Source organism: Lotus japonicus, chromosome 5, assembly GCF_012489685.1.
Source record: "Lotus japonicus ecotype B-129 chromosome 5, LjGifu_v1.2".
Classification (NCBI taxonomy): Eukaryota; Viridiplantae; Streptophyta; class Magnoliopsida; order Fabales; family Fabaceae; genus Lotus; species Lotus japonicus.
In genome coordinates, this window is record NC_080045.1 from 7,564,683 (window position 1) to 7,590,629 (window position 25,947).

Genomic DNA, 25,947 nt, shown 5'->3' on the forward strand with positions numbered 1-25,947 from the left:
CATAACTTAACACATGGGCATTTTCCGTCCCAGGGACTAACGGCCAAACATAGATAGGGACTACTATGACCGACGTCAACACTTTCAGGAATTTTTTTCACCATTAATAATTTTTAGGGACTACTATGACCGGTGCCTACTTTCTTAGGGACCAAAATGGTGATTCACTCCAATCAAAGGCATATCTACAAGGGCTAAAAAGCTTACCAAAGATAACCTCACTGATGAAACACTTGGGTAACAGAAGGTTCAACTATTAGTAATATTATTAACCACCAAGTGCGTAGATCAACTGACACAGGGTTGTTCTAGCTTAGGCATAGGTCTTGGGATACTTTGTAGGGAGAGTTTGCCGCCCATAGTGTCCCTACCTGACTCGAAATTGCAAAAACAATTAAATACACCAAGAAAAAAAGGATAAAACTCCATCACAACTATTGATGTACATCATCTAAGTTTGATACCAAAAAGATATAAGACCCTGATCAGGCTGGCAGCTGTAGACATCGCCACAAACAATATTATACAACGACAATCGACCTAGTACTCGATTTTAGCTTATAGTTGCAAGACTTCAGGTGCAACAATAACAATATGGTTCAGTAGCATAGCATGCTTGTATCATCCCAAAAGTCTAGTAGATACAAAATCTGCAATTGCCAAGCTTGCGGTTAACCCAGGTGACTCAATTCCAAAAAGATTAACAAGACCAGGTATCCCATGAATATCCTCTCCCTGCATAAATCAAACAGCAGTTAAGCCAAATTTTCCAAATATTAAATTAAAATGTGGAAAATCCTAACAGGCCCAACATCACAGAAATCTCACAGGAATAAGATGTTTCGATTGAAATAAATAGGAAGAGAAATGATGCATGAGTTTAGGTAATGCAATGTGCAAATAAAACTCCAAATGTGTGTATATGTATATACTGACAGCATGAGAAGCCAGTCAATCATTTATTCATAGAACATGCAATGCTAAAAAACTGATAGCCCAATAGATGAGCTTGATTTTCAAACTCCCGTTGCCATTGCCTCGTTCCATCTTTATATATAACATAAAAATAGTGACATAAAAGCTGAAAAAAACTAATGAAAAGGGCAAAGAGAACGTAAGAGGCATTACCCATCATGGGGGAGGGAAAAGTCTTACATGAACAAGTAGAATAAATGAAAGTAAATTAATCAAAATGGGAGGAAAACAGAAACCTTCAAGAAAAGCTGAGAAAACAGTTAATTAATCAGTGATTTTGAGGAAGGAACATCCAGAGGTAGAGAGAGATCACTCACAAAAGAGATCATAAAGATACATGGAAGAAATGAAAGGACAGACTGAATGGAGTGACATAAAGGATGAGCTTCTTTTTCTATGGTTCTTTTTTCCCCACTAATAAATGATGGTGTGGATATGAACTTGGCAATTCCACCATCTCCCGGTTTTTATTTTTTGTAAGTGCTTTCATCTCTTCCAAGACAGTCTCCTTATACTCGGGAAGCTTTAGAGCATCCTGTATATCTTTTTGAATTTCCAATGTTTGAGTTCTGCAGCAAAAGGCTCAAAAACTAGAAGAAAGTTTTATTAAGACATGCACTTAGTTTGAGGGTGTTTAGTACGTGACCTTACACCTTTTCGGATAGCAATAGGAACATCAGAATCATTTGACTCAAGACTAGATTCAAAAATGAATCTGAAGTAGACTGGTCAATAAGAGAAATATTGCCCGATGGGATTTTTTGACTCATGGCAGCGTTCAGGATTATTAGGTCCTTCGTTTGAGTGGTTTTCCTCCTTCAATAAACAAGGTCAAAGGGTTTTAAACCCCTTGCTCATGGAAACTCTTTAATTTCTTTCTATTTCAAAGTTTTCAGAACTTTGCATATCCTGTAAACTAGGCTTCAGCTTCATAAGTACGGTTTGGTTCGCCCGCAATCGGTACACTCCTGGACATGCAGTTTCCAGTTATGAGATCATTATAGGTATTGGCCACCTATTACGAAGGTGTATAGAAGGACAAGGAGAGATGTAGAGGGATCATAACCCTGAAACCCATGTAACTGATTCTGTTAAAATCATGACAGGCTAACTAATTAACCAGGCTAACTAATTAACCAGGCTATTAGTTAGCCAGGTTAGTAGATTAGCTAAAGTAAAAAATAGGGACAAATGTGGCCGAAACATCTTCAAGAACTAAAGTTTTGCTATTCTATGATGCTTTTTTGTGATAGCCAGACAGTTTATAGTCCTTTCTTCAAATCCAATTTTTCATGAGGATGAAACATATTGAGGTAATGAGGTTGATAGGCATTTCATCCGCAAAAGAATTCTCTTAGGCATCATCAGGACTTCTTCAGCGTGTTCCAATGATCAAATAACAAATATCTTCAAATCCTTAGGATAATACACATGTGACAAGTTGGATGCATCTGACATGTATGCTCCAACCTGGAGGACTGTCGATTATACTTTATTTGTTCTTTTTAGTTGATTGTAATTACTATGATTTTGTTTCTAGATACAATACAATGATAGCTGTCACGTATCTCAATCCCTAATTTTAGGGATCCAAGCTTCTGTAAATTTAAAATATATTGGTATTTAGATGAGAGCAATTCTCTGAAGCTACCTTCACAATCAAATCACCATTAGAAGTTGATATAGAGTCTATCCTATATTCGTTATTAGGCCAAACCATAGATGAGCCATCCGTAAACTACAAACTTTGAGCTCCATAAGTCCAAACTCCAACCCAAGGGGAAGGGGTTTGTGTGGAAGTCCAAGATTGACTAAAGTAGTCCTTATAAAGGATAGGGCAATCCGTACTCCTAAGTTAGCCTTTTGGGAAGATTTAAGCCCAGGTCCAAGTTCTAATAGAAACATAACCATGAAACTATAGAGGGTACTCACACTTTAGCAAAATGTTTAAAACTATACCAGTAGCCCTTTACATAAAAAGAAAAATAAGCTGTATGGTACATGATATGTAAAGGAAGTAGTCATGAATCAGCTATGTTAAAAGCTTAAATTAATAGGTGAAGACACATGAGTATCTTTATATATATATATCTCTAATATTCTCTCTCACAAAAGAGCCCTTGGGGCTGGAATCGTGAATAATACACAAGCCCACATATCTTGTGTTCAAATTCAAATTTTTATTATAATAATAGGAGCAACAAGATTATGTAGACCATTGGTAGATTATGTAGACCATTGGTCGTTAAAGCTTAGATACCATGTAAGAAACCAACTATGATAAATGCTTAAGCTGGTAGGTGATATCACATGAAAGGTTTACACTTCATAAGAGATGTGTTTCATTTGTAATAAAATTGCAGCAAATGAACTACAGCAGATAAAATCTGAACATAAAGTGGCAAAGACCAATGGGCTAATTTGGACTGCACAAAATAACAGCCAGTTAAAATGAGGAAAGTCCTTCATAAATGGTATGGAAGAAATGTAAAGTTTGAAATCTAAAATCTTGCACCCAGTATCAACAGAAAGATAGGCCTAAAGTAGAGAGTAAGAGAAATAACCTGTATTACAAAATCAACAGGTGACTGACCAGGTCTTGAAAGTTTAGGTCGGATCCCTGCATATCCTGGTTCCAAAGCTCGATCCTTCAGATTTGGGTAGTAACTTCTTATGGCTGGATAAAACTGCTCAGCACGATTTGCATGTACTGAATAGTCAAACCTAGGATCAAAATTGTTACCTAAGTCAACATGAACAATTACAGCAGCATTTTTATTTATTTATTTACTACTAACTCAAGTGACCAAATCCTATGCTAAAGACCATACATAGAGATGAAATATCTCCCCAAGTAAGGAAAAAGTTTATGTCAATCAACTTAAAATTTTAAGATGACATAACAGTATAGATGTAACTAACTGACATAAAGAACACAGTTAAAAAGATCCTTTGAGCCATGACATGTAGGTGAAAGCGTGTACCAAAGTCATTCAAGTATTTGGTAAAATGTTATTGATGTTAAAAGAGCTCCAGGAACCATAATCTGTTGAGCATATTTGAATTTTAACAATGAATAGAAACTATAAAAATGGATTTTATACCCTAGAGTTGAAGACTTGAGAAAAAATTTCCATGGATCATATTAAGTAGGTAGGACATGACATACAACCAGATAATAAAAGAATTAAAAAACATGCAAATGACAGGGTATTAGGAAGTACTTATTTTGAAAGCTTGAGATATCATCAACACCATCAATCCATTCAACATCGGGGCCAAACTTGATCTGACCATTCAAGTCTAGAGTAACATGCACTCCAAGGCCACCATCCTCTGGTATAGGATATATCAAATGTCTGAAAGGACTGGCTTTGGTATCAGATAACGTGAAGTAGCAACCACGAGCATAGTAGGAAGGAGGAATAACTTCACTTTGTAGACTGGTAAATCTTTTTGCAAGGGCGGGGGCACTTAGGCCTGTAGAGTTCACTAGGAGTTTAGGAACTAGTATGAGTTCCGGGTGCAAAATTGATGTTCCGTCCCATTCTTTAAGACACTTAGTTTCTAATATATGGAGACAAATCTCCTTTCCTTCAAGATGGCCACCAATGACGGTTGAATTGTATGTGAAGGTTGTTCTGTGATTTTCAGCTTCGCCCTGGACCAACATGGGGTGCACATTCCTGTCAATATACAATTTTAACTCCACATAAAGAAATATTGATTGCAAAAAATTCATTGCAGAATAGATATATTTAATCTAAACTCGGATGTGTTAATCCATCTTTACAATATGGTAGAAGAAGGTAGAAATGCATACCACTAGCGAAAGCATTAAAGAATGAGAATCAACAATCCCAGACAAAGGTGACAGTATTGCTTTCACGCATTGCAATTCTGGTTCCATTTTCATGGCCTTAGCCCCATTTATCATCTCCAAACTATCAACCCCATTTTGAATACCATGATTTAAAATATCATTCAGCTTCGGAATCTCAGAAGATCGAGTAGCCACTATTAGCTTACCAACTTGTTTATGTGGAATATCATGCATGGAGCAATACTCATACAGCATTTCTCTTCCTCTTACACAAAAAATCGCCTGAAAAAACAGATTGAATTACATTCTACACCAAGGGCAAACTGCAGTCATGGTTTAGTTCATTGCATGGAAAATCAGTCATCACATAAAAATACAGAAGTACATGATAAGATGTCAACAATATGTAGTATGTACTACTCATTATCAACTGAGAGAGTTATCCAATACTTCACTTTATAAGTCATAAAGAATAGCCAAATCCAAGGGAATTTACAGGCTCACCTTTGACATTTAAAGCGAGCTTGGAATATAGAGCCTAATTCTCATCACATCATATCATATATCACATCCATTACTTCTCTCTTATCTTTGTTTCTCACTCTGAGTGTCTACACCCAATGGGTGTCTACCCAACATTTTCCTTCTACCATATAACTTCAACTTCAGTTGAGTGGAACTAGAGCATAGTGATTTCACCAAATGTTTGACCCAACTACCCAAGTGTCCAAATGATCACTGATGCCTTCACCACTTAACAATGCTCCCCAAATAACAAAACTTGAGTTACTAATTGACACAAGACAAATCTTTGGGGATTCTAGTTTTCAGGTGACAACTCCATGACCCAATTCAATTCTCTCACCAACAAACAACATAAGGTCAAGATTTAACCACAATTAAAACATAAAAATCAAAACTTTTTCTCTGGGTATACATAAAAATCACAACTTTAAATTCAAGGGGCACACCAACCTTCAAAGAATCACGAGGGTAATAGATTCCAGCATGAATAACCTCACTGTTTCGAGAACTGGTACCTGTGCCAAAAGTGGATCCTGATTCAATGACCAAAACCTCCCTTCCCTTGAGTGCTAGTGCTCTTGCCACTGCTATTCCCACCACACCAGCCCCTATAACCACACAGTCCACTTTCTCCCTTGGAACTGAGTCCATGATTCTTCTACCAGTTTCATTGCTGCTCATGCTTCTGGCACAATTGCCAAATAAGTGCTTCCATTTCACATGAACATGGTTTCTTCTCGATGCTGATACCAATACCAAGCTTTGAAATGTTCCCTTCAGCATCTTTTCTCTATTCACACCAACTAACTATTTCTGTCTTTAGATTTCAGTTTGGCACCCAAACATACTTTGCCATTTGCACCAAACTCACTTTTACCCCAAACTCACTCACCAATTCCCAACTAAGCCCCAAGATTCTCTTTTCTATTAGATTTTTTTACGTGCAACTTTTAAAATATTTATCAAAATAGTGTAAATAGTGAATGATAGTGGTGATATCTATTTTTTTTTTATGTTTAAAAGAGAAATCGCCAATAGCACCAATGATTTTTGTATTTTTTTCTAGTATTGCCACTGAGAATGGCATTAACATATATAAAAAAAATATTAGTATCACCGCCTAGTTGGTGATTTTAATTATTTTTTAATAAAAATGGCATTACAATTAGCGATTTGTTTTTTTATAAGAAAAACGCCAATAACATTATTGGCGATTTACTTTTTTTTAAACTAAGAGCATCCACGTTTTGTTTTTTATGGCATACATTTTTTTTGAAATGCATACATTTAATTTAAACTATTTTATTTTATTTTTATTTTTATTTTTCAAAGTGACTGACTACTAAACCTCTATATATATATACAAATTCTCCCGAGTAACATTCACTCTGCAATCACTTACTAATATTTTAGTTGAGGACAATTGAGGTTGCTACTGAGAAATAATGTGTAGGCTCGCCTCTTGAAAATTTCAAGGTAAATAATTGATGTTTTATTTGTAGTTGTTTTATTTTTATTTTTATGGTCATTTATCAAAATATTCACACCATGTTTTACAATATGCAGATGTCATATAATTAAATTGGTACTTCAAGATGTTCATGATAGTACTATTATAAGAGATATAGTCACTGAATTTAGTGAAGAAAGAGATAATATAAACGATGAATGTGTTCAAGAACCTTCTAATGTCATTACATTATCACTTTTTTATACTAATACCAAGAGATTAACATTGAACAATTTGAATATCCAAATTTTCCAGATGGTTATATATATGGAAGGGTAGATGGCACCCAGAGTGTTAGTAATGAACTTATTGTTGGCATGTCTTTTGAGTTTGAACTAGCTACAATCAAAGCAAATAAAAAATTTCATATTAGACATTCATTTGACTATGTTGTTGAAGAGTCGAGGTCAGACAAATTCGTGGCTAAGAGTACAAAATTTGGAAGCGGATGTAAATGGAGGGTAAGAGCATCTTTAAGCAAAATGCACAATAAATGGGAGATAAAGAAGATTAACGGTGACCATACTTGCATAACTTCAGTGATGAGACAAGATCATGAAAAAATTAATTACATTCATTGTAACAAAAAAATTGATTTGATTTATTGTTTTCTTCCTGTCACTATTAAATTAAAAATTATTGATTACCTATATAAATTGTATAACATCATACTCCCTTAAAAAGCACTAACTAATAAAGTTGTTTTCATTTTAAACCAAATTATCAATCATAAATATACCAAAAATTCAATTTTTTTGGAAGATTATTCGGCCAGTATCTTGGTCCAATATTTTTTGTTTTTATCATATCCTATCATTAAACTGACTTCTTTAAATATACGCTATTGTAAGAGCCTATTATTCACTTATCATGTTTTTATGCTCTTATTTGACTGTCCATCATATATTTTCCATTTCATATCATCACTATTAATTTGACCCTAATACTTTAATTCATATTATATATAATTTTATCACCTTTATTACCAAATATTAATACAAAATATAATTCAATAAGATTAATAAATTTTAAGAGTAGATTGTAAATTTATTATTAAGTTAATACTATATATTTATGTGATTCTTTTTTACCAACTAATTTGAATGAATATTATTTAAGCTCAAAAATTAATTGACTCAATAAATTAAGATAACTAATATATTAAGTAAAATGTCACCTCATAAATTATAGATAATCTTATCACATTAAAAAGATATGTGACTCATACTTCGCATTATAATTTGAAAATAAAAATAGTATAAATTTATATATATTAGCTATTACAGGTTGTACTTTTTAACACAAACTCTTTCATAAAAATAAAATTTGCAAGAAAAGCCACTATGTTGACTATGTTTACAAAAATTTAGACTGACCATACATTTTTATTTTATCCTACATACAGGGAATGATTGAAAACCTCATTTCAAGAAAATAAAAATTGGATATTTTTTATGTTTTCCACTTAGAGGGTTATCTGTCTCCCTCTTATCTTCCACTTGTTGACCTAATATGTTCTCCATTTGGATAATAGTCGTCGTTCATCTCTCCTCAAACGTTCTCACTCAACCTCATTCACAAATTCATCTCCACAACACAGTTACAGTACCGACTCCACCAATCCCCTCTACAAGTAATCTCAATCTCAGGTACGCACGACAATCCCACTTCATATCAGGGATAGGTCCTGTTCTTCGATCTCTAGGCTTCATTAACACTTTGTGTCACTCTTCTAACACATCCATTCATTTGCATCTCATTTTTCTCTCTAGTTTTTTCATTATTTCATTATTATCTGTAGATCCTTGCACTCTGAATTATCTACCCACTATTTTCGGTAACTTCCTATAGCTATGCATTTATTTGTAGAGGTTGTGCGTGATTGAATCCAATTGTTGCCTTGGGTCTCTTGGGATTTACTAGATCTGGGGATTACATTGTTGTGACCAGGGTTAGCATTTATTTTAATAATAGTGAATCATTGGTATTAGAATGAATACTACTTTAATTCTTAGTTTCAATAGCAGTTTTCATGTGTTAGTATAACTTTCTTTTTGGCTTCTTTCATGTGTATTTTACTTTCTCTGCTTTTCGTATTGTGTTGAGGCACTTCCTACGTCTCTTTATATTACAATTTCTTTGCCTTCCAAACAAGTATCGATGATTCCTTTATAGGTCATGTATGTTTGGGTTTAACTTTATACTATGAAGATAATGTTCTTCTTATCATTCTTTTTGCCAAATTCATAGTTTTTTTATTGTTAAATGTATCTTACACAGTTATCATTTGTTTTGTTGGGACTTGATATTTATTTGCTAATCTGAGTTGAGAATCAACATCTACATATATTACATATGAGAATAAAGTTTTCATTTTCTATAATAGTATATAATATCACTTATTCTGATTCTCAACAAATGGTCTATTAGGTTAATGTATCAATTGTTTGGCTGGTTTTTTGTATGAGTATGTGATTGTTGCATTACATGTAGTTAACTGCAAGCGAACTTTAATATGCTAAATCAATTTTGATAAATTGCCTTTGTTTTTCTCATTTTAATTAGTTCCAAATTTATAACATAAAATTGATCTAGATTAACTATGTAATGGTAGTTTACATGTTAGGAACATTTTATTATGGATGTTTCACTTAAACAGACATACTCTAATTTGAAAACTATAATTTATTTAACTTGATCGTTTTACCTATATTTTCAAAATATCTCTATTTATTGCTTCTTACCGTGTGCTACATTATTTATATTAACTACTTGATCACCATTAACTATGTATTAAAACCGTAACCCATCTACTCCTACATGTTACCAATTCATTTTTCATACCATCACCATTTTTTATCAATGTGCAGTGACAATGGATCCATTCATGTTGAGATCCCTTCACTCCAACGAAAGAGTCTTCATTAAATCACTATATGTGGGAGTGGTAATTTTACATACTTTTTCAAAAGTTCCTAAACCATCTTATAATTTCTGTTACAGAACCAAACTAATTGTTTCCTGTTACTCTTTGTTCAATATACAGCCATATGTTTTTGTCCCGCAAAGGTTTGACGCTCGTTTTGGCCGTGTAATCAATGATACGGTTGAGCTAAAAGACCCTGTTGGAAATATTTTCATAGTTCGCTATGATCACAACCCAGGAGATGCTCGTCTTACCAATGGTATTATGGAGTTGCGATCTGTTCACGAAATCCAAACAACACTACATATTCAATTTGTCTACTGTGGTCAATCAAAATTTACCATCAACATTTACAACTTATGGCCTCCAGAGATTGACTACAAGATTCGTCAGCAAGTGAATCCTCAAATGAATTCATCTATTGTTGATGTCGAATCGTCTAATACCAATGAAACACATGATTCTGATATGCATACCGTGAGTGATGACCAAAACTATGGGCATCTTCTTCAGTATCGAGGCAGTGATCTGATGTGGCTTGCTGATATTACTATCAAACACATTCATGGCGAGGAACCAATGGTTGGTCTTATGTATTTTTAAAAAATGTCACAATGTTAATATTCATCTTACTAATGCTATTTGCTTTGTTATCTTTTTTGTGCAACTCATTCCTAATAGTGTACAAAAACGAGCTTTCCCTGACCTGCCTACAGAGGTAATGGTTATCCTTCCTGATGATACTGTCACGGAATGGAGTATATCCTGGTATTCTAAGGATGAGGCCAGCACATCTACCTGTACCGAGCCTGAGATGATAGGTGAGTTGGGTGCTGGATGGTGTGATTACTTTAGAGACAAATATAAGAGAGATGGCAATAGGTCCTGAGTTTTTGAGATGTTGTTGTTTGAGATACCTCAAGGGGATGTTTACCTTTTGTTTGTTGATCCAGTGTAACTATACTACTCTTTTCGTGAATTGTGTTGTCTTCTCTTGTGGATAGCTTGGCGTTAAATTCAGACCTTCTTATGTAATTGAGATAATCGTTTTTTTGTGAACTATTTGTAGCGTAACTAAGTGCAATACTCATTGGAATGTTTCATTGTTTATGTGAACAAGTTTGAAAGTCTTTATTTATGTTTAAAACTTTTTCCTGGATACTATTTGGTTGTGGTTTTTCGTAGACAATCTTTTAAAAGTTTGATATGTGTCTTTTCTATGTATTAAATTGTACTGTAAATTGTTGTTACAAACTTATTTGAGCTACCTATTAGGGCTTTATATTCTGCGACACATGGCAAACTGTCGCTGGTGCTCCTTATATGTGGTTATAACCACCACTAATTGATAAGGTTACCCACTTGTAGTCCACCAATTTATAGTAATGTAAGTTCTGCAAATTTCACGTTCCAGTTGTCCAGCTTTGGGCGTGAGTGATGTGTTGAGACCTCACATTAACTAGAGATATAACTAATTACGTTCTTGTATATGGTAGAGAAATCTTCAATCCTAAGCTAGATTTTTAGTAGAGTTAGATATACTAAGATTAGATACATGAGCAAGATTATCCCCACTGCTAGAAGCTCCTGCCTTAGCTCGTCGAACAACCCCACCACCGATGAAGTCTGAAATGGTTGAAACCCCTAGGTGTCAAGCATGTTATCTCTTTTTTCGTGCTTACTTCTCTTTGTTTTTACCTTCTCTGCCTCCAAGGAAGCTTCTCTTCAATAAATTTGTGCTCAATGTCTGTCGTACAACGCTGCATCTTGCACACCTTGAAACCATCGTGCACCACTAATTTGCTAGTGCACCCTAATAGCCACCTTTATTTAAATATACATTCAATGTAAGTATAAATGTATTGAAAATTTAATAAATTCAAGAACTAAGTGATGAATTTAAGCGAATGGATGTTTTGTAAATTCGCTACTCTTCCACTCTCTCTGTAATGCAAAATTATAGTATCATATTTATTTATTAACTCAGGTTGGTCTAATTGAGGTCGAGAGCACCACCATGTCTATGCATGTGGACCTCAAGGGTTTTAAGACTACATTTTATGCTGAGAAAGTGAAGTTAAATAACATTTTAAAAAAATCTAATTGGAATTTCAAGATACAGAGCATGTCACAAGGCCAGAGAACACGGAAAAGAAGAAAAAAGAAACATAAAATACAGGGCAACTAAGCAAGTTTCAAATTGAAGTTTGCAACGTCACAAGTTTTGGAGTCCTCGCTTCGATCAGGACACCAATTACAATCGAATCAATCCGCACTTAGTCGCGATCCTGGAATGCGGCGAAAACTGCTTCCTCAATTTAAAATCTGCACAAGACCACCGTTATCTAAGGGCCTGTTTGGTTTGAGAAAATATTTTCTATTTTCGTTTCCTGATTTCAATTTCTGAAAACAGTTTTCATTTTTTAGATTTCAAGATTAAGAAAACATGTTTGATTGGACTTCTTGTTTTCCATTTTTAAAAAGAGAAAATATTGAAAACGTGTTTGGTTTAGCCATTTTCAATAAAATTTTAAAAAATATTTTTATATAAACTTTAAAGTCAAATATTTGTATAAATGAACAGTTTGCAAATAATACGATAATATAAATAATTGATGATATTAAGGATTTATTTATTTATTAATATACTTATTTTCAAATAAGTATAAACATAAATAAAAATATTTATGTGTATATATGTTAATATATTTTTTCCTATCAAAAGTTTAATACACATGCTCTTAACAAACAAATATAATTTACGAAAAAAAAAACAAATAAAATAGAAATATATGTAGACTTTTATTTTGTAATATTTTTTTGGTATTCCACGATCCAACAATAATCATGAGACTAATTCTTTAAGACCGGGAGATCATGTAAAGTGGGTAGGTCTCTCTTAACAAATACTTTTCTAAACTCACCACTCAGGAGTCGAACCCCTCTCTCGATGCTTAAGGATTTCAACTATATATTAGTTATACCACACCTTCTTAGTATTTTTTTTTTTGTATAAACATCCGGTACCCGGTCATCCTTTGAATGTCGCTAAATTTGGGATTTAGTCACAGTTAAGACTTCTCACCCCTCCCTAGAGTGTATTGTGTGGGGTCGAACCCGATCTTTACACACACTAAGTCTGCATTGCCAACATAGCTATCATCTATATATAATATATAATATATAATATTTACTAAAAAGTATATGTGTTAATTAAAATAATTTTCTTATCAAAAGTTCACATATATTCATAATATATTTGTTTATATTACATATATTAATATTATCAGTCAAGTATGCATGTTTAAATATTAAAAGAAATGATGATTTTTATTACTTGTGAAAGCACATGAAATTGTATTTCCGGTGAAGAAAAAAAAACGCATGAAATTGCTATATGCGAGAATCGAGCTCGTGAAGGAAAGGTGCGTAAAAGCATAAATAATAGATTGAATTAAAAATTCAACTATTTACAGGATTGCCACCGTGTCTTTCTACTGTTTTCATTTTCTCGTGGTTTGAACAGGAAACAAAGAAAACAATGATTTAAAGGAGCCGTTTAACATGGACCAGTTTTTTCTGGTCCATGGTTGCACCACCCACCTTTTGACCTAGTCCAGGTTTCCCGGTTTTAAAATAAAAATAAAAATACATATTTATTAATCACAAAAATTAATATAATTAGTGAATAATTAATATGATTAAATCTAAGTGGATCATCTTCAACCTTTCACAATCTCATCATCTCACCATCCACCCCAACCACCACCGCCCAAGCCACAAGATCTAACAACACCATCTTCAACACAGATCAAAAAATTCAACCTCCCTTCAACACAACCTTCCATCTCCAGATCTGGATTTCCCTTTACTCCATTTACCCATTCAAACCTCTAGCACAGTGATTCTATCATCAAACTCTATATCCAAAAACACAGGCAACTAACACAAATCTTCAAAATTTATACTTTCATGATAAAACAGATTCAATACCACTCAGTTTTCATCTCGAACAACATTAACAACAAGAGTAGCATGTTAAAAATCACAAAGCTGTGAAGAAAAGCAGAGAGGAAGAAGGAGGCGTCGAACCCAGACAACCTGCAACTGTCAGATCTGGTTGTTGGGCTCATGAGGAAAGTAGATCGGGTGATTTGAAGATTGGGTTCCAATTAATGAAGGTTGAAGGTAAAAGGGAGAGGAAGATGAAGAGGTTGTTGGTGATGAAGAAGCAAAATGGAAGACCCTTTAACTCCACCACCTGCTTCGCCTTCTCCGCCGCCTACGGCCTCGCCGTCGAGGTAACAGAACTGGTTCGCCTCCATCCCCACCTTCAACGCCTCCACCGCGGTTTCCAGATTTGGGCAAGCTTCCATAGACCTGCAACCGGAGTTTCTGGCGTCTTTTCAAAGCAAGACAACCACCATTGGACTTCTCTTCTTGAGAACTTTCAGGTCCTGTAGCCAACTCATCGGGTTCTGGGTTTCTGGCGTTGATTGTGGTGAGTGGGTCCTGGGTTTCTGGTTGGTGGTGGTGGTGGTAGGTTGGTGGTGGGGTTTAGGGTTGTGGTGGCGGCGACTGGGTGGTCGAGTTTAGGGTTGTGGGTGGCAGTGGTTGTTGGGTGGGAGGAAGAAAAGAAGAAGATGAACTAGAAAAGAAGAAGAAGAACATAGAAACTGAGATAGATGGAGATGATACACTGAGGGAGATGAACTAGAAAAGCTAATTCAATTAACCTAATAATTAATTAAAGATTAAGAAAATATGTTTTTTGATTTTTTTTTTTAAACCTGTTATTGTAAGTCAAAAGGGAGTGGTGCAACTTTGCACCACACAAAAGTGGTCCATAATAAATTTTCCCGATTTTTTATTTTCAATTTTACATCTATTTTAGAGAATGTTTTCTTTAAAAACATTTTCAAAAAGTGAAACAAACATGTTCTCCACTACATTTTCTGTTTTTAGTGAAAATGAAAATAGAAAATGGTCAAACCAAACAGGCCCTAAGTTTCATAAGGCATTGCCACTAAAATCCTTGATCATAAACACTGGGTTATCCTATTCAATTAGTAGCTGCTATGGAATGGATTGAAAACTTGAAGAGAAGCGACGATTCCAGCAATGGAACCCACCGTTGCTACTAACGAAACGACACAACAAAAAACATTAAGCAAGTGTAGGCACATCCATTTTGTGTTTCTCTTTGCTATTCCCATTATGGGCCTATTTTCAACCCTAACATATATATAGGCTATATATATATATATATATATATTAGAAGTCACTTTAGTTTTTTATTGGTATTGTTCTCACTTAAGCAAATGTTTCGAGTTTGAGTTAAATATTTAATAAAGAGATTTTTGTTACTCATAATTGTCTTACCCGACTTTAATATGATTGCTTCATTGAAAAATACATATTGTTTAAAAAAAAAGTCTCTAATTAGTGTTTGAATGCGTTTGATTAGAAATTGCATTTAGTTGAACTAAGCGAAAACATGTCCTTCCTTTCATTTTTTTTTTGTTTTTGTTTTTGATATCAAATCCATTATATTATTTTGGTACATGAGCTGAAAAACAAAAACGACTAAGGCCTCACAGAGGAGACTCCTTAGGCATCAGGCAACAACAAGAAACGCAGACCTTCCGGAGGGTGCTCAATGACCTCAAGCCCAACATCCTGAAGCGCTCCATGCTTAGCGAGAAAATATGCATAAGCATTACCTTCTTTGAGAGTATGATACACCACAGCAAACCAAGAGCGATCCAAAAGATCTTTGATGTCCCAAATGAGCGCTGCAAAGGAGTGTCTCGTCGGCGGAGCAGAGTTAACCAACTTAACAGCATCCACCGAGTCGGAGTGACACTCAACCCTGCGAGCACCTCTATCCCAAGCAAGGCGCAGGCCATGGAAAATTGCCAGCAGCTCCAAGTGTAAAATATTCACATCATCCCCGTGGCCAAAGAAACCTCCAAGCCATTGGCCAGAGAAGCTACGGAAACAGCCCCCAAAACCCCCTTGACTCGGAACCTCTTGCACGCTGCCATCAACGTTAATGATCAAGCAATCAACCCCACGAGGCTGCCAACAAACCAGGCGCTCAGGAGTCGAAGACCCGCGAGCAAGCTCAACACACCAGCGCTGAATATCCCCAGCCATACCAGAAATATTTGACGACAACAAGTGATCACTAAGATGGAGGTTTTCCATGCAAACACTGCAGCGCGCTCGCCACACCCACCTCTGCTTGGTTATTTGAACTTGCATTCAATTAAATTCTTTACTAGTGTAAAGTAGCTTGCGATGGCTTTGTTACCCCTAATACCAAGTAAGTTAATGTTGTGTAAGATCAAGAAAAATCTAGTTCACAAGTTAAAAGATTTTCTCTGCAAATTAATTTTCGCACATAAGAAACATATTATAATTAACATGTTAAATGTTAGAGTAAAACCATGATTCATTGGTAAGCCAGTTTTTTTGTTCATTAGTTAAAATGTAAAATTGTCTTATGCTTTCTGACCAATAATTTTTCTAATGATATACCTAAAAGAGAAAGAAAAAGTTATCACCATATCAGAGTAATTGACAATCATGATCACTCAACAAAAAGCAGGCCTTTGCACTTCAAACAAGTGCATTGGTGTATATAGGACATGGCACCCCAAAGTGGGAAGCAAGACAATGAGATTTTTTTTTTTAAACACTGAACTCTCCTAGGTTCTGTTTTCCCATCAGTAACTTTAAACACCATCAAAGGATGCCACTGTCACAACTTCTAAAAATGAGCCCAAAGGGGTTGTCATGTTCTTTATAAATGAATCAACTTGGAAATTCCATTCTACTTCTCAGCTTCAGCTTATATTCTAGTGAATAGATGAATCAAGAATCCAACTTGCATTTAGTACTCGTTTGGATAAGGACTTATTGAAGCTTAGCTACTAGAAAAAAATACTGGATAAACTTCAATAAGTGATATTTGGTTTGGATCCAAACGGGTTCTTAATTTACTCCGGGCAGAAGAGCAAGATGTTCAATGCTGTACTAGGAAGATCATCCTTTAAACCATTGTCTACAAACCAATCATTGATAATGCTCTGAGACAACTTGGTTGAAATTCCAGCAGGCCATTTGTCTACTAATCTGAAACCAAATTGTGCCGCGGCCGAAAGCAAGGTCGGTTCATCAACACGGCGAAAGATATGGCAAAGAATTAGTGCAGGAGCATTACCGTCATCTCTATTGATTCCGCTGGAAGCAATCAGTTCTTTTGTCGTTGCAAACAAGGGCAATATAGCTTCCGGAATGTACGTGACATCTGTGCCCATGATGACATCAAACCCTCCATGATTCACTTCCTTTATGCTTTTTATGTGGTCCTCGTTTCCCCACTCCAGTCTCTTTGTAATTAGTTTAGTCAGCAAATGCGGCTCAATGTTAGATTCAACATTTTTGGTGAGCAGGTCAAGAGCAAAACCATCTCCATCAGTAGCAACCACTAGATCAGCATATCTAGCCGCAATCATAGAGCAGATTCCACCGCTGCCGCACCCCAACTCCAAGACCCTTTTTCCGGCTACAATATTGGGATTTTCTGCAAGGACAGAAGCCATCAATCGGGCTGATTCCCACAGCATCAAACCAGTTGATTTGCAGGTATGTTGATACTCTTTTGAGAGTAAACTAATCTTGAAACTCCAGCCTCTAAGGTTTACCTCAATCATCTAACAGGATAAAGAAACAAAAACCATATCAGCAAACAAGGAAATCAATATTAGAAAAATTGGGCAAATGCCTAATCAAAATTGAGAATAATAATGAAGAGAAATTAGGGCTTGTTTGATTACTGTTTTGTAAAACTAATTTCAGTTTTAAACAGGAAACTAATTTCAGTTCTTATTTTCAAATTTTTATAACTAAAATCCCGAAACTGTTTTCTGTTTCTACTTTTAGTTTTCAAATAAAGGTCGTTCAACTTCGTAAAACATTTCCTTCAAACAGTTTTCCCCTTCTTTTGAAAAACATGTTTCAGAAATTGTTTCTTAAGAAAAGCATCAACATCATATCGAACATATTAAAATAATTAAATAACAAATAATTGCATGGAATCTGATTCTTTCTCTTTCTTGGGTTAGATAGAATCTGCAACAACCAAGTAAAGCTGACAGTCTTACCTCATACTCACTAGAAGGTAAGACTCCAAACATGTCAAGTGCGAGTCCCTCAGACAAGTCAACGGCAGAGTCATTTAAATTACTATCTAAATTATTTTTCTTGCTTTCCTTTTCAATACTATAACTACCAAGATGATTGGCCTGAGCTTCTTTACTGGAAGAAGAGTTGGAATCATCTGAAACGCGAAATACAGCTTGGACCCAACGCCTAAAACCACCAAAGGAGAATAAAAAATAATGCTTTCAGTCAAAATGGCAAATAAAAGAGGGGCTGGGGGAGTTGTGGCGAATAGGAAAAAAAATGAAACATCATATCTAAAAAATCTAGACCCACAGAAGTTCAACAAAGCATCTTATATGATAGGCTACCTGAACCAAAAACACAGAAACTAATACATTCTATATGAACATGAGCAAAGCGAACGTGTTATTTAATATGTTACCGTTTCATTATCAACTCCCTTGAGCGATTCTCAACTTCTTTGCAGCACACATCAAGTTTGTGAACATTAAAACCATTTTCTTTGAATATTTTTGTCAAGAACTCATTTGAAAAATAGTAAGCACGCTGCATAGGAAACAAAAGAGTTTTGCATTAGAAAAGAAGAAACACACATATTAACTAAGTTACATGATAACAAGGACAAAGTTGAATACTTACAGTGCCATCACCTCTAACATAAAAGTTATCACTGATCTTTTGATCCTTTCCAGAGAATCTTTCCTATAGAACAGAAAAACATTATAAATCATCAGTTGCTTAAACAAAAAGAAACACATCAACATATATTTGATACTCAAACACTTTTTGATACATACTTGGCAAAGGATGGTTTGGGAGGAACCATGTCAAGGTTATTGGACTTATTGTTTAAGACATGATGTTTTTAGTTTGGGTTTAATTCTAGGCTTGATTGCACTTTTCGTCCCTGGTCTATCACGATTGTGCAATTTGGATCCCCAATGTTTAAAACCAGCGATTTTGATCCCAGAATTTATTGGCGTGAGTAAATTGGGTCCTTCTATATGGGTTCCGATAAATTGCTAACGGAAATTGTTGAGATGGCATGTCCATCTATGATTATTATTCTTTTTCTATTGAGTATTAAACTCTTAGGAAATCCTTTTTCTTTGTGTTTTCTTGATTGTATTCCGTTGTTAGGTTGTATTTTGACCCATTTAGCATTTTAGGATGTATCTTTCTTTGCTGGGCTTGTATTGTGGCCCATTTAGCATGATAGGAGTTTACCTTAGATGGAACCAAGATGGGCTCCATCTCTAGGCCCATCCATATGGTCGACCAGTCCTCTATATAAGGAGGATCTCATGTACATTTTGATAACTTTGAATCATTTCAAAAGAATTTGGATTCTTGTAAGAGTTCTCTTGGAGAACTTGCTTTGGGAATTATCTAGTGTCCTTACACTTGGCTTATCAACTCTTTCATGGAGAATGTGGCGCCTTCCTTCTTCTAATCTCCTTCCATTTTCATATTATCTTTCCTTTTGATTTGAATTCTAATGTGTTTTGATGTTTACTTGAAACTAAAGCAAGCTAGATCCTGGGATTTCATGGGGTTCTTGTAGATCTACAACCTACATCTACATCACTTTTTTCTTTCCAACAAAAGAAATACTGAAATTGGCAAACTGTTTGATGATTCACGATATTTTACCTAATGAGTAAGGGCCCAAAAGTTTTACATTGAGTAAGGTTACTTGTATAAGTATACGGGGAGGACACAAAATCACCCGAATCATATAATACTAGCCTATTGCTTCTTCTAACCTAAAAAAGAAAGATGCAGCATGAAATTACTTTCCTCGCCTTGTCATAATCATACTAAGAGTACAGATCATTAATAAGAATCATATTTGGATGCTTCCAATCATCACAGTAATAATTATGAGAAGAATATTGTCAGCATAATAATTGTGCACTAGTCAATTTTCTAGAGAGCAGCAGAATCAACCTGAGCAAGGTCACCAGTAGCATAGTCTCGGAGCAGCACATATCCATTTGGCTGCAAATGGAGAAAGGATAAGACTTTCACCACACTAACACTTCAAGCAAGGTTTCAGAAGAAGTGTAATCAATTTGCAGTAAGAAATAAAACAATTTCTTACCTTGATAATTTTTCTAACATTTTGCAAAACTAGAGGCATCTTTTCAGGGGAAACTGCAGATAACATAAAAATCTGCTTACAATGTCAGCTACTCACATAGAACCATAACTAGTTCTCAATAATAAATTGATATTAGCACAGAAGTTATCTGAAATTGGAAAAGAAAATGACAGCTTGTAGCAAATAAAAGCAAATGTGATCCAATAACCACTCAACATAAACTTTAAACATTATAACTTTCATTCAGAATTTCAGATACCATTGTAACAATATCAACAGAAGATGGAAGAATCTCCTTGCACAGATCATCAGCTGTCAAATCAGAGACAAAAGCGTGAACATGGGAGTCCTTGAAGTCTTCATGCGCCTGCAATAAAGAAAACACATTCATTGAAGCAAATGATGATTTGAATGAGAGTTTATAAAAAATGAGATCTCAAACCTTAACCAAGTCGATAGCCCGTGGCGAGAAATCACACGCATAAACAAAAGCATCCGGATAAGAAGCTATGACAGGAAAGATAGTATTTCCAGCTCCACAACCAGCCTGTTTAGCAAACAACATCACTTATATGTTGATCATTTGAGTAATTTATATGATAAGCTTATACACCATACCTCTAAAATCACTTTTCTTCCTCCCTGAAAAATCATTGAACTCATTAGCAAACCGAAAACAATAAAAAATAAAATTGAAATATAAGACATTATTAATTATTTAATTTGACTCACGGAAAAGTGATCGCCCCATTCCTTATCCAAGTAGTGGCGATCTTTGAAAAACTGAATAGACAGGTTAGTTAGTTAGTTAGTTAGAAAATTTGCATTGACGGACGTGAGATTGTTGAGAAGAATTGAGAAAACAAACAAACTAACTTTGTCCTTGTGGCGTCTGTAGAAGACATCCCAATACCTCTTGGCTTCTCTTTCATACTTGTCTCTCCAAAAGGGGGAAACCCCAGAAACTTTCTTCGGGTAAATTTCCAAGGTTTGGGTATGGGCCTCCGATGATGCCGCCATTGATTTGGGACGCAAGGGAGTGTTGGTGCAGCAAGTGAGATCAAGCATGTGTTAGTTTCGGCGTTTATCCCTATTCAGATCTATTTCTTCCGGCTAAGTTTTATGTCTGCGCTGAATTGGGTTGATTTTTAGTTTTATGTTTTGAAATTTTAAAAAGTTTAAATTAATTTTTAGTTTAAAAAAATTAGTTTTTTTTTTTTTGGTTATTTTGTGGTTTTTTAGTTTTAAAAAGTTATTATCAATTTTATGAATTTACAATTATCATAGAGTTATTTAAATGACCCTAAGAAACTTATATTAAAACACCTTAATTTTAGGTCGGCTAGTAGCAGAGGCGGAGCTTGGTAGGTACAGGGAGGAGCATTCGCTTCCCCAAATTTTTTTGGAAAAACCTTTTGAAACATTATAGATAACAAAAGTGCAAAGGAAGTCATCAGTTTCTTATTTTCCTAGTTGTTACGTGTTCTGCATCTTATCTTGTTGTCCTAAGTTCAAATCCTTGCTGACCTCCGTCTTTTTTAGCAATATTTCCGCACTTCTTCTTTTGTTTTCTTTGTGATTTATTTAGGTGGGAATTGTGTTACCGAGAATTAAAGCCCATGAGCAGCTTTAGATAGAATTTGGACAAGAACACAAACATCAAAACGAACGTTGCACTAGGGAGGAAACAAGCTCAGAGGATCCAATGATGAAAGCCCCTCAAAAAATTACTCCAAGCTTCGTCACTGACTAGTAGAAATACTTGAGTTAAGTCACCCTATGTGGACCAACGATGAGGTGCTCATGGTGGATGAGGAAATGGGAGTGGATGTTATATGGTGGCGGTGGCGGTGGCGGCCTTGGTGGTGGTAAAGGGTGGTGGGGTGGTTGTGGTAGTGGCGGAGGTCTATCAACATTACATAGTAATGGTGGTGGTAACGGTGATGGTCGAGGAAGTGGATGCTACATGGTGGCGGCGGTAGATAGTAGTTTTAATAAAACATTAATCGTTATTTCTTAATACCTGTGCAACAACCTTAAAGTAACAGTTATATATGAATTAAGGGAGTACTAATTTATTACTCCTACCATTTCAATATAAGTGTCCACTTAGAGAAGATGCACACATATTAAGAAATACAATTAATTTTGTTAACTTTTTATAACATATCATTTGTTTCCCTATTTTACCCTTTACAATATATTTTTATCTCTCCTCATTTATTTTTCTCATATGTGCATTATATGTAAAAACGTCAATTAATACTCAATTAAAATTTTAAGTGGACAGTTATTATGAAACAAACCTTTTCTTTTTAAGTGAACAGTTATTATGAAACAGATGAAGTATTATTGTTGCTAATTTTTTTATACACTCTTCAATTCCCAATTTATTTTTGGAGAATTAAGTTCGTAAAAGTTGAAGCTTTGAAGTAACACCATAAATGTGGTCAAACTTTGACACAATAATTCAGTGTTAAATTACTAACAAAGTAACATGGTTGAAAGAGATGTATAAAAAAGAAGAAAAGAAAGACTCGGAACAAGACCACTTACTTTTTTCCTTTGAACTTTGATTACGTTCTCCTCTAGAAACCTTGGTCATAAAGTGGAGCTGGAGTTGATTACAAATACCGCAATTCTTACAAGATAATTTATATTCTTATAAAATTTAGAAGTTGAATATGACATTGAGACAATTTTAGCATTTGTTTTGATAATTTTATAAGACATATGTGTGAGCATTAATAAGAAATTCTCAGATTGTTTTAACTGGCCCACAAAATCACAATACTTATTATTATATTGAGCGGCACACATGATTTACAACTAAATAAATTTTAAGTTGATTGATAAAAATGATTAAAGTGAAACTTTAACTCGTCCAACAACTAATTACGCAAAGACATAACTAGCATATTTAATAACCGAAAGACTTTCTAAAAATAGGCATAATAACGAAGTTATTTACTATAGCTGAATCGATGTTAAGCATTTTTACAAGATCGTGTATAATCAATCATCTTGTGGTCTAAGGCGAAAAGCTTAATGTGATTTTCTTTTGATAAAAATCTTAAAAAGATTTAATTTGGATGCAAACACAAAAGCACTTATTGAAACTTATTTAGTACTACTTTTTTAAGTAGATAAGCTTCAACAAGCTTCAATAAGTTGTATCCAAACAGCTTTATATCATATTAAAAATAATTTTTTTATATTAATCTTCTAGTTTTTTAGTCGCGTAATCATTTATCAAAGTTTTATAATCAATTGCTTTTAATAAATAAGATAGCTAAACCATTCAATCTATTTTGTAACATTATTGACATTAAATATGACTTAAGAAATTTTAATTTTGAAAATTTTCTTTCAGCAACATTATATATATTTTAATTTTGAAAATCTATAGATATACAAGTCATAGAAAAACTAATGATTATGAGTAAACACAAATTAATTTTTCAATTTTTAAATAAAAGTAACGAATATTTTGTTTTTTTGGAAAATATAAATTTGCTAATAAAAAACACTACTACAAATATTGCACTTCCCACAGTGCATTTCCCAGTTTCATATTGCACTGTTCATGTTGCAACCAATATGGTCTGATATTTCATTGTTTCCTTACCTCTCTCAAATCTCAATCGTATATACTATATAGGTACTAATTTTTCTTTTCTTATGCCTAAGGTAATTGCCTATATTGTCTTGTGGAATACATGACCCTGCATTTTCATTGATGTTATATCAAACTCTATGAATAAATGTTTGATCATTCCATATTGAGAAAGATGATTATGTATTGAAAAGTAAAAATGAATAAGATTGTTACATCAATCTTCATATGAGAGTTTAAATACTAATCCTACTAGTAACTAACCCTGTAACTGGCTCTAACTAACTCTAAACTTACAATAACAAACTCAGTAACTGAAATCAGTTACTCAAAAGCTATTTACTCTATTACCCTTTCTATTTTATCCTGTATTACCCCCCCCCCCCACAAGCTGGAGAATGGATATTCGACAATCCCAGCTTGGTTACAAAAGATGGAAACAAAGAAGGAGGTAAAGGCTTAGTAAAAATGTCAGCCAGCTGATTGTGTGTAGAAATAGGCAGAAGGTGAACAAGACCAGCAAGCAACTTGTCACGAACAACATGACAGTCGAGCTCGATGTGCTTCGTTCTTTCGTGGAACGTGGGATTCTGGGCGATGTGCACTGCAGATTGATTGTCACAGAACAAGGAAACTGACAGTGGAACATCAAGCTTCATGAACTGGAATAAATATGTTAACCATTGAATTTCGCACACAGTAGCAGCAAGAGCTCTAGATTCCGCCTCGGAAGAAGAACGAGACACTGTAGTTTGCTTTTTGGTCTTCCATGAAATGAGAGAGGAACCAAGGAAGATGGAGTAACCGGTGACAGAGCGTCGTGTGTCGGGGCAACCAGCCCAATCAGAATCACTGTAGGCTTGAAGCTTCAGAGGGGAATCAGCAGAGAAGAACAAGCCTTGTCCAGGAGCAACTTTCACATAACGAAGAACACGAGTGGCTGCTTGATGATGAAGATCTGTCGGAGAAGCGAGATATTGATTGAGTTGCTGAACCGCGTAATTGAGGTCTGGCCTCGTGGTTGTAAGATAGAGAAGTCGTCCAACAAGGCGACGATAACCAGTAACATCAGTCAGTGGTGTACCCCCGTGTTGAGAGAGATGAAGGTTGGAATCCATGGGAGTCTTAGCAGCTTTGCAACCAAGTAACCCAGCATCAGTGAGAAGCTCAAGAGCGTACTTGCGTTGGGTAAGACTAATCCCTTTTGCTGAACGAGCTACTTCCAACCCAAGGAAAAACTTGAGATCACCCAAGTCCTTGATTCTGAATCGCTGATGAAGAAAAGTCTTGACTGCTTGAATTTCCTCCAAACTATTACCAGTAAGTAGAACATCATCAACGTACAAGAGTAATGCAGCGAACGAGGTAGCAGAGCGCTTGAGAAGCAAAGTATGGTCATGAGGACACTGCTGGTAGCCTAGAGATTTAAGAGCAGCAACCAGTGTGTTGTACCACTGTCTACTCGCTTGCTTAAGGCCATAAAGGGACTTCTGCAAGCGGCAAACCTGATGAGGACGAGAAGAAAAAACTCCAGGAGGTAACTGCATGTAAATTTCTTCATCAAGGGACCCATGTAGGAAAGCGTTATCAACGTCCAGCTGGTGAAGAAACCAATGCTGAGAAGCAGCAAGAGCAAGGAGCAACCTCAGAGTAGTCATTTGGGCTACCGGAGAAAAAGTATCAAGATAATCCAACCCTTCAACCTTAGTGTAGCCTTTGGCTACAAGCCGGGCTTTGTAGCGATCAATCGTGCCATCCTGCTTATGCTTAATGCGATACACCCATTTGCATCCAATCGGCTTCTTGGAGGGTGGTAAATCAACAATTGTCCAGGTATTATTGCGGTTAAGAGCATCCAGTTCTTGCTTCATGGCCTCTTGCCATTGTGTATGTTGGACTGCCTGTGCATAGGTCTTAGGCTCAACGAGAGAAGAGATATTAGTGGTAAAAGCAAAATGAGAAGGGGATAGTGCTGCATAGAAGACAACAGAGGAAAGTGGATGAATGATACCTGCCTGTGAAGTAGACTGTGCAGCCGCAATAGAGGGGGGAATGGTCAATTGATAGTCGTGTAAATGAGATGGTACACGACGGGAACGGGTAGAATGCCTCAGGGTAGGTTGAGGACTAGGCAAATTCTGTGTAGGTTGGTGTATAGGTTTAGGAATTGGTGCTGGAGGGACAGGAGTAAAATCAACAGCATCAATACCAAGGGATGTAGGCAAAGAAAGAGTGGATGAGGAACAATCATCAAGGTTGTGAGTAAGTGTTTTGA

General features: G+C 35.3%; 3 protein-coding genes across 3 annotated transcripts; 1 reads left to right on the forward strand and 2 right to left on the reverse strand.

Annotated features, from left to right (window-relative positions):
• Positions 1-399: 399 nt before the first annotated feature.
• LOC130717981 (L-2-hydroxyglutarate dehydrogenase, mitochondrial) lies at positions 400-6,213 on the reverse strand. Its single transcript, XM_057568402.1, has 5 exons — positions 5,774-6,213; positions 4,799-5,080; positions 4,200-4,636; positions 3,540-3,699; positions 400-735 (listed from the first exon to the last, which is right to left on the reverse strand). The coding sequence occupies exons 1-5, from the start codon at positions 6,104-6,106 to the stop codon at positions 622-624; spliced, it is 1,326 nt and encodes a 441-aa protein (XP_057424385.1). The 5' UTR covers positions 6,107-6,213; the 3' UTR covers positions 400-621.
• A 1,918-nt stretch (positions 6,214-8,131) lies between these two features.
• On the forward strand, positions 8,132-10,835 carry LOC130720430 (uncharacterized). The gene is made up of 4 exons (XM_057571076.1): positions 8,132-8,482; positions 9,704-9,780; positions 9,880-10,341; positions 10,441-10,835. Exons 2-4 carry the CDS (start codon positions 9,709-9,711, stop codon positions 10,462-10,464), a joined length of 558 nt encoding a protein of 185 aa, XP_057427059.1. The 5' UTR covers positions 8,132-8,482; positions 9,704-9,708; the 3' UTR covers positions 10,465-10,835.
• Positions 10,836-16,332: 5,497 nt separating this feature from the next.
• On the reverse strand, positions 16,333-21,191 carry LOC130718302 (uncharacterized). Its single transcript, XM_057568858.1, has 11 exons — positions 20,933-21,191; positions 20,789-20,839; positions 20,675-20,698; positions 20,499-20,603; positions 20,316-20,423; positions 20,057-20,128; positions 19,903-19,953; positions 18,592-18,654; positions 18,374-18,498; positions 17,931-18,138; positions 16,333-17,480 (listed from the first exon to the last, which is right to left on the reverse strand). The coding sequence occupies exons 1-11, from the start codon at positions 21,122-21,124 to the stop codon at positions 16,764-16,766; spliced, it is 1,716 nt and encodes a 571-aa protein (XP_057424841.1). The 5' UTR covers positions 21,125-21,191; the 3' UTR covers positions 16,333-16,763.
• Between the last annotated feature and the right edge of the window lie 4,756 nt (positions 21,192-25,947).

What these genes read in the sequence shown, in the direction of transcription:
- LOC130720430 (XM_057571076.1), top strand. Translation starts at nt 9,709, where the DNA reads ATGGATCCATTCATGTTGAGATCCCTTCACTCCAACGAAAGAGTCTTC. An exon ending in AATCACTATATGTGGGAGTG is followed by an intron (nt 9,781 to 9,879) that starts GTAATTTTACAT and finishes TTCAATATACAG; the next exon opens with CCATATGTTTTTGTCCCGCA. An exon ending in TTCATGGCGAGGAACCAATG is followed by an intron (nt 10,342 to 10,440) that starts GTTGGTCTTATG and finishes CATTCCTAATAG; the next exon opens with TGTACAAAAACGAGCTTTCC.
- LOC130717981 (XM_057568402.1), bottom strand. Translation starts at nt 6,106, where the DNA reads ATGCTGAAGGGAACATTTCAAAGCTTGGTATTGGTATCAGCATCGAGA. An exon ending in ACCCTCGTGATTCTTTGAAG is followed by an intron (nt 5,081 to 5,773) that starts GTTGGTGTGCCC and finishes CTGTTTTTTCAG; the next exon opens with GCGATTTTTTGTGTAAGAGG. An exon ending in CTTTAATGCTTTCGCTAGTG is followed by an intron (nt 4,637 to 4,798) that starts GTATGCATTTCT and finishes ATGTTGGTCCAG; the next exon opens with GGCGAAGCTGAAAATCACAG.
- LOC130718302 (XM_057568858.1), bottom strand. Translation starts at nt 21,124, where the DNA reads ATGCTTGATCTCACTTGCTGCACCAACACTCCCTTGCGTCCCAAATCA. An exon ending in AATGGGGCGATCACTTTTCC is followed by an intron (nt 20,699 to 20,788) that starts GTGAGTCAAATT and finishes ATGATTTTTCAG; the next exon opens with GGAGGAAGAAAAGTGATTTT. An exon ending in ATGTTAGAGGTGATGGCACT is followed by an intron (nt 18,499 to 18,591) that starts GTAAGTATTCAA and finishes TTTCCTATGCAG; the next exon opens with CGTGCTTACTATTTTTCAAA.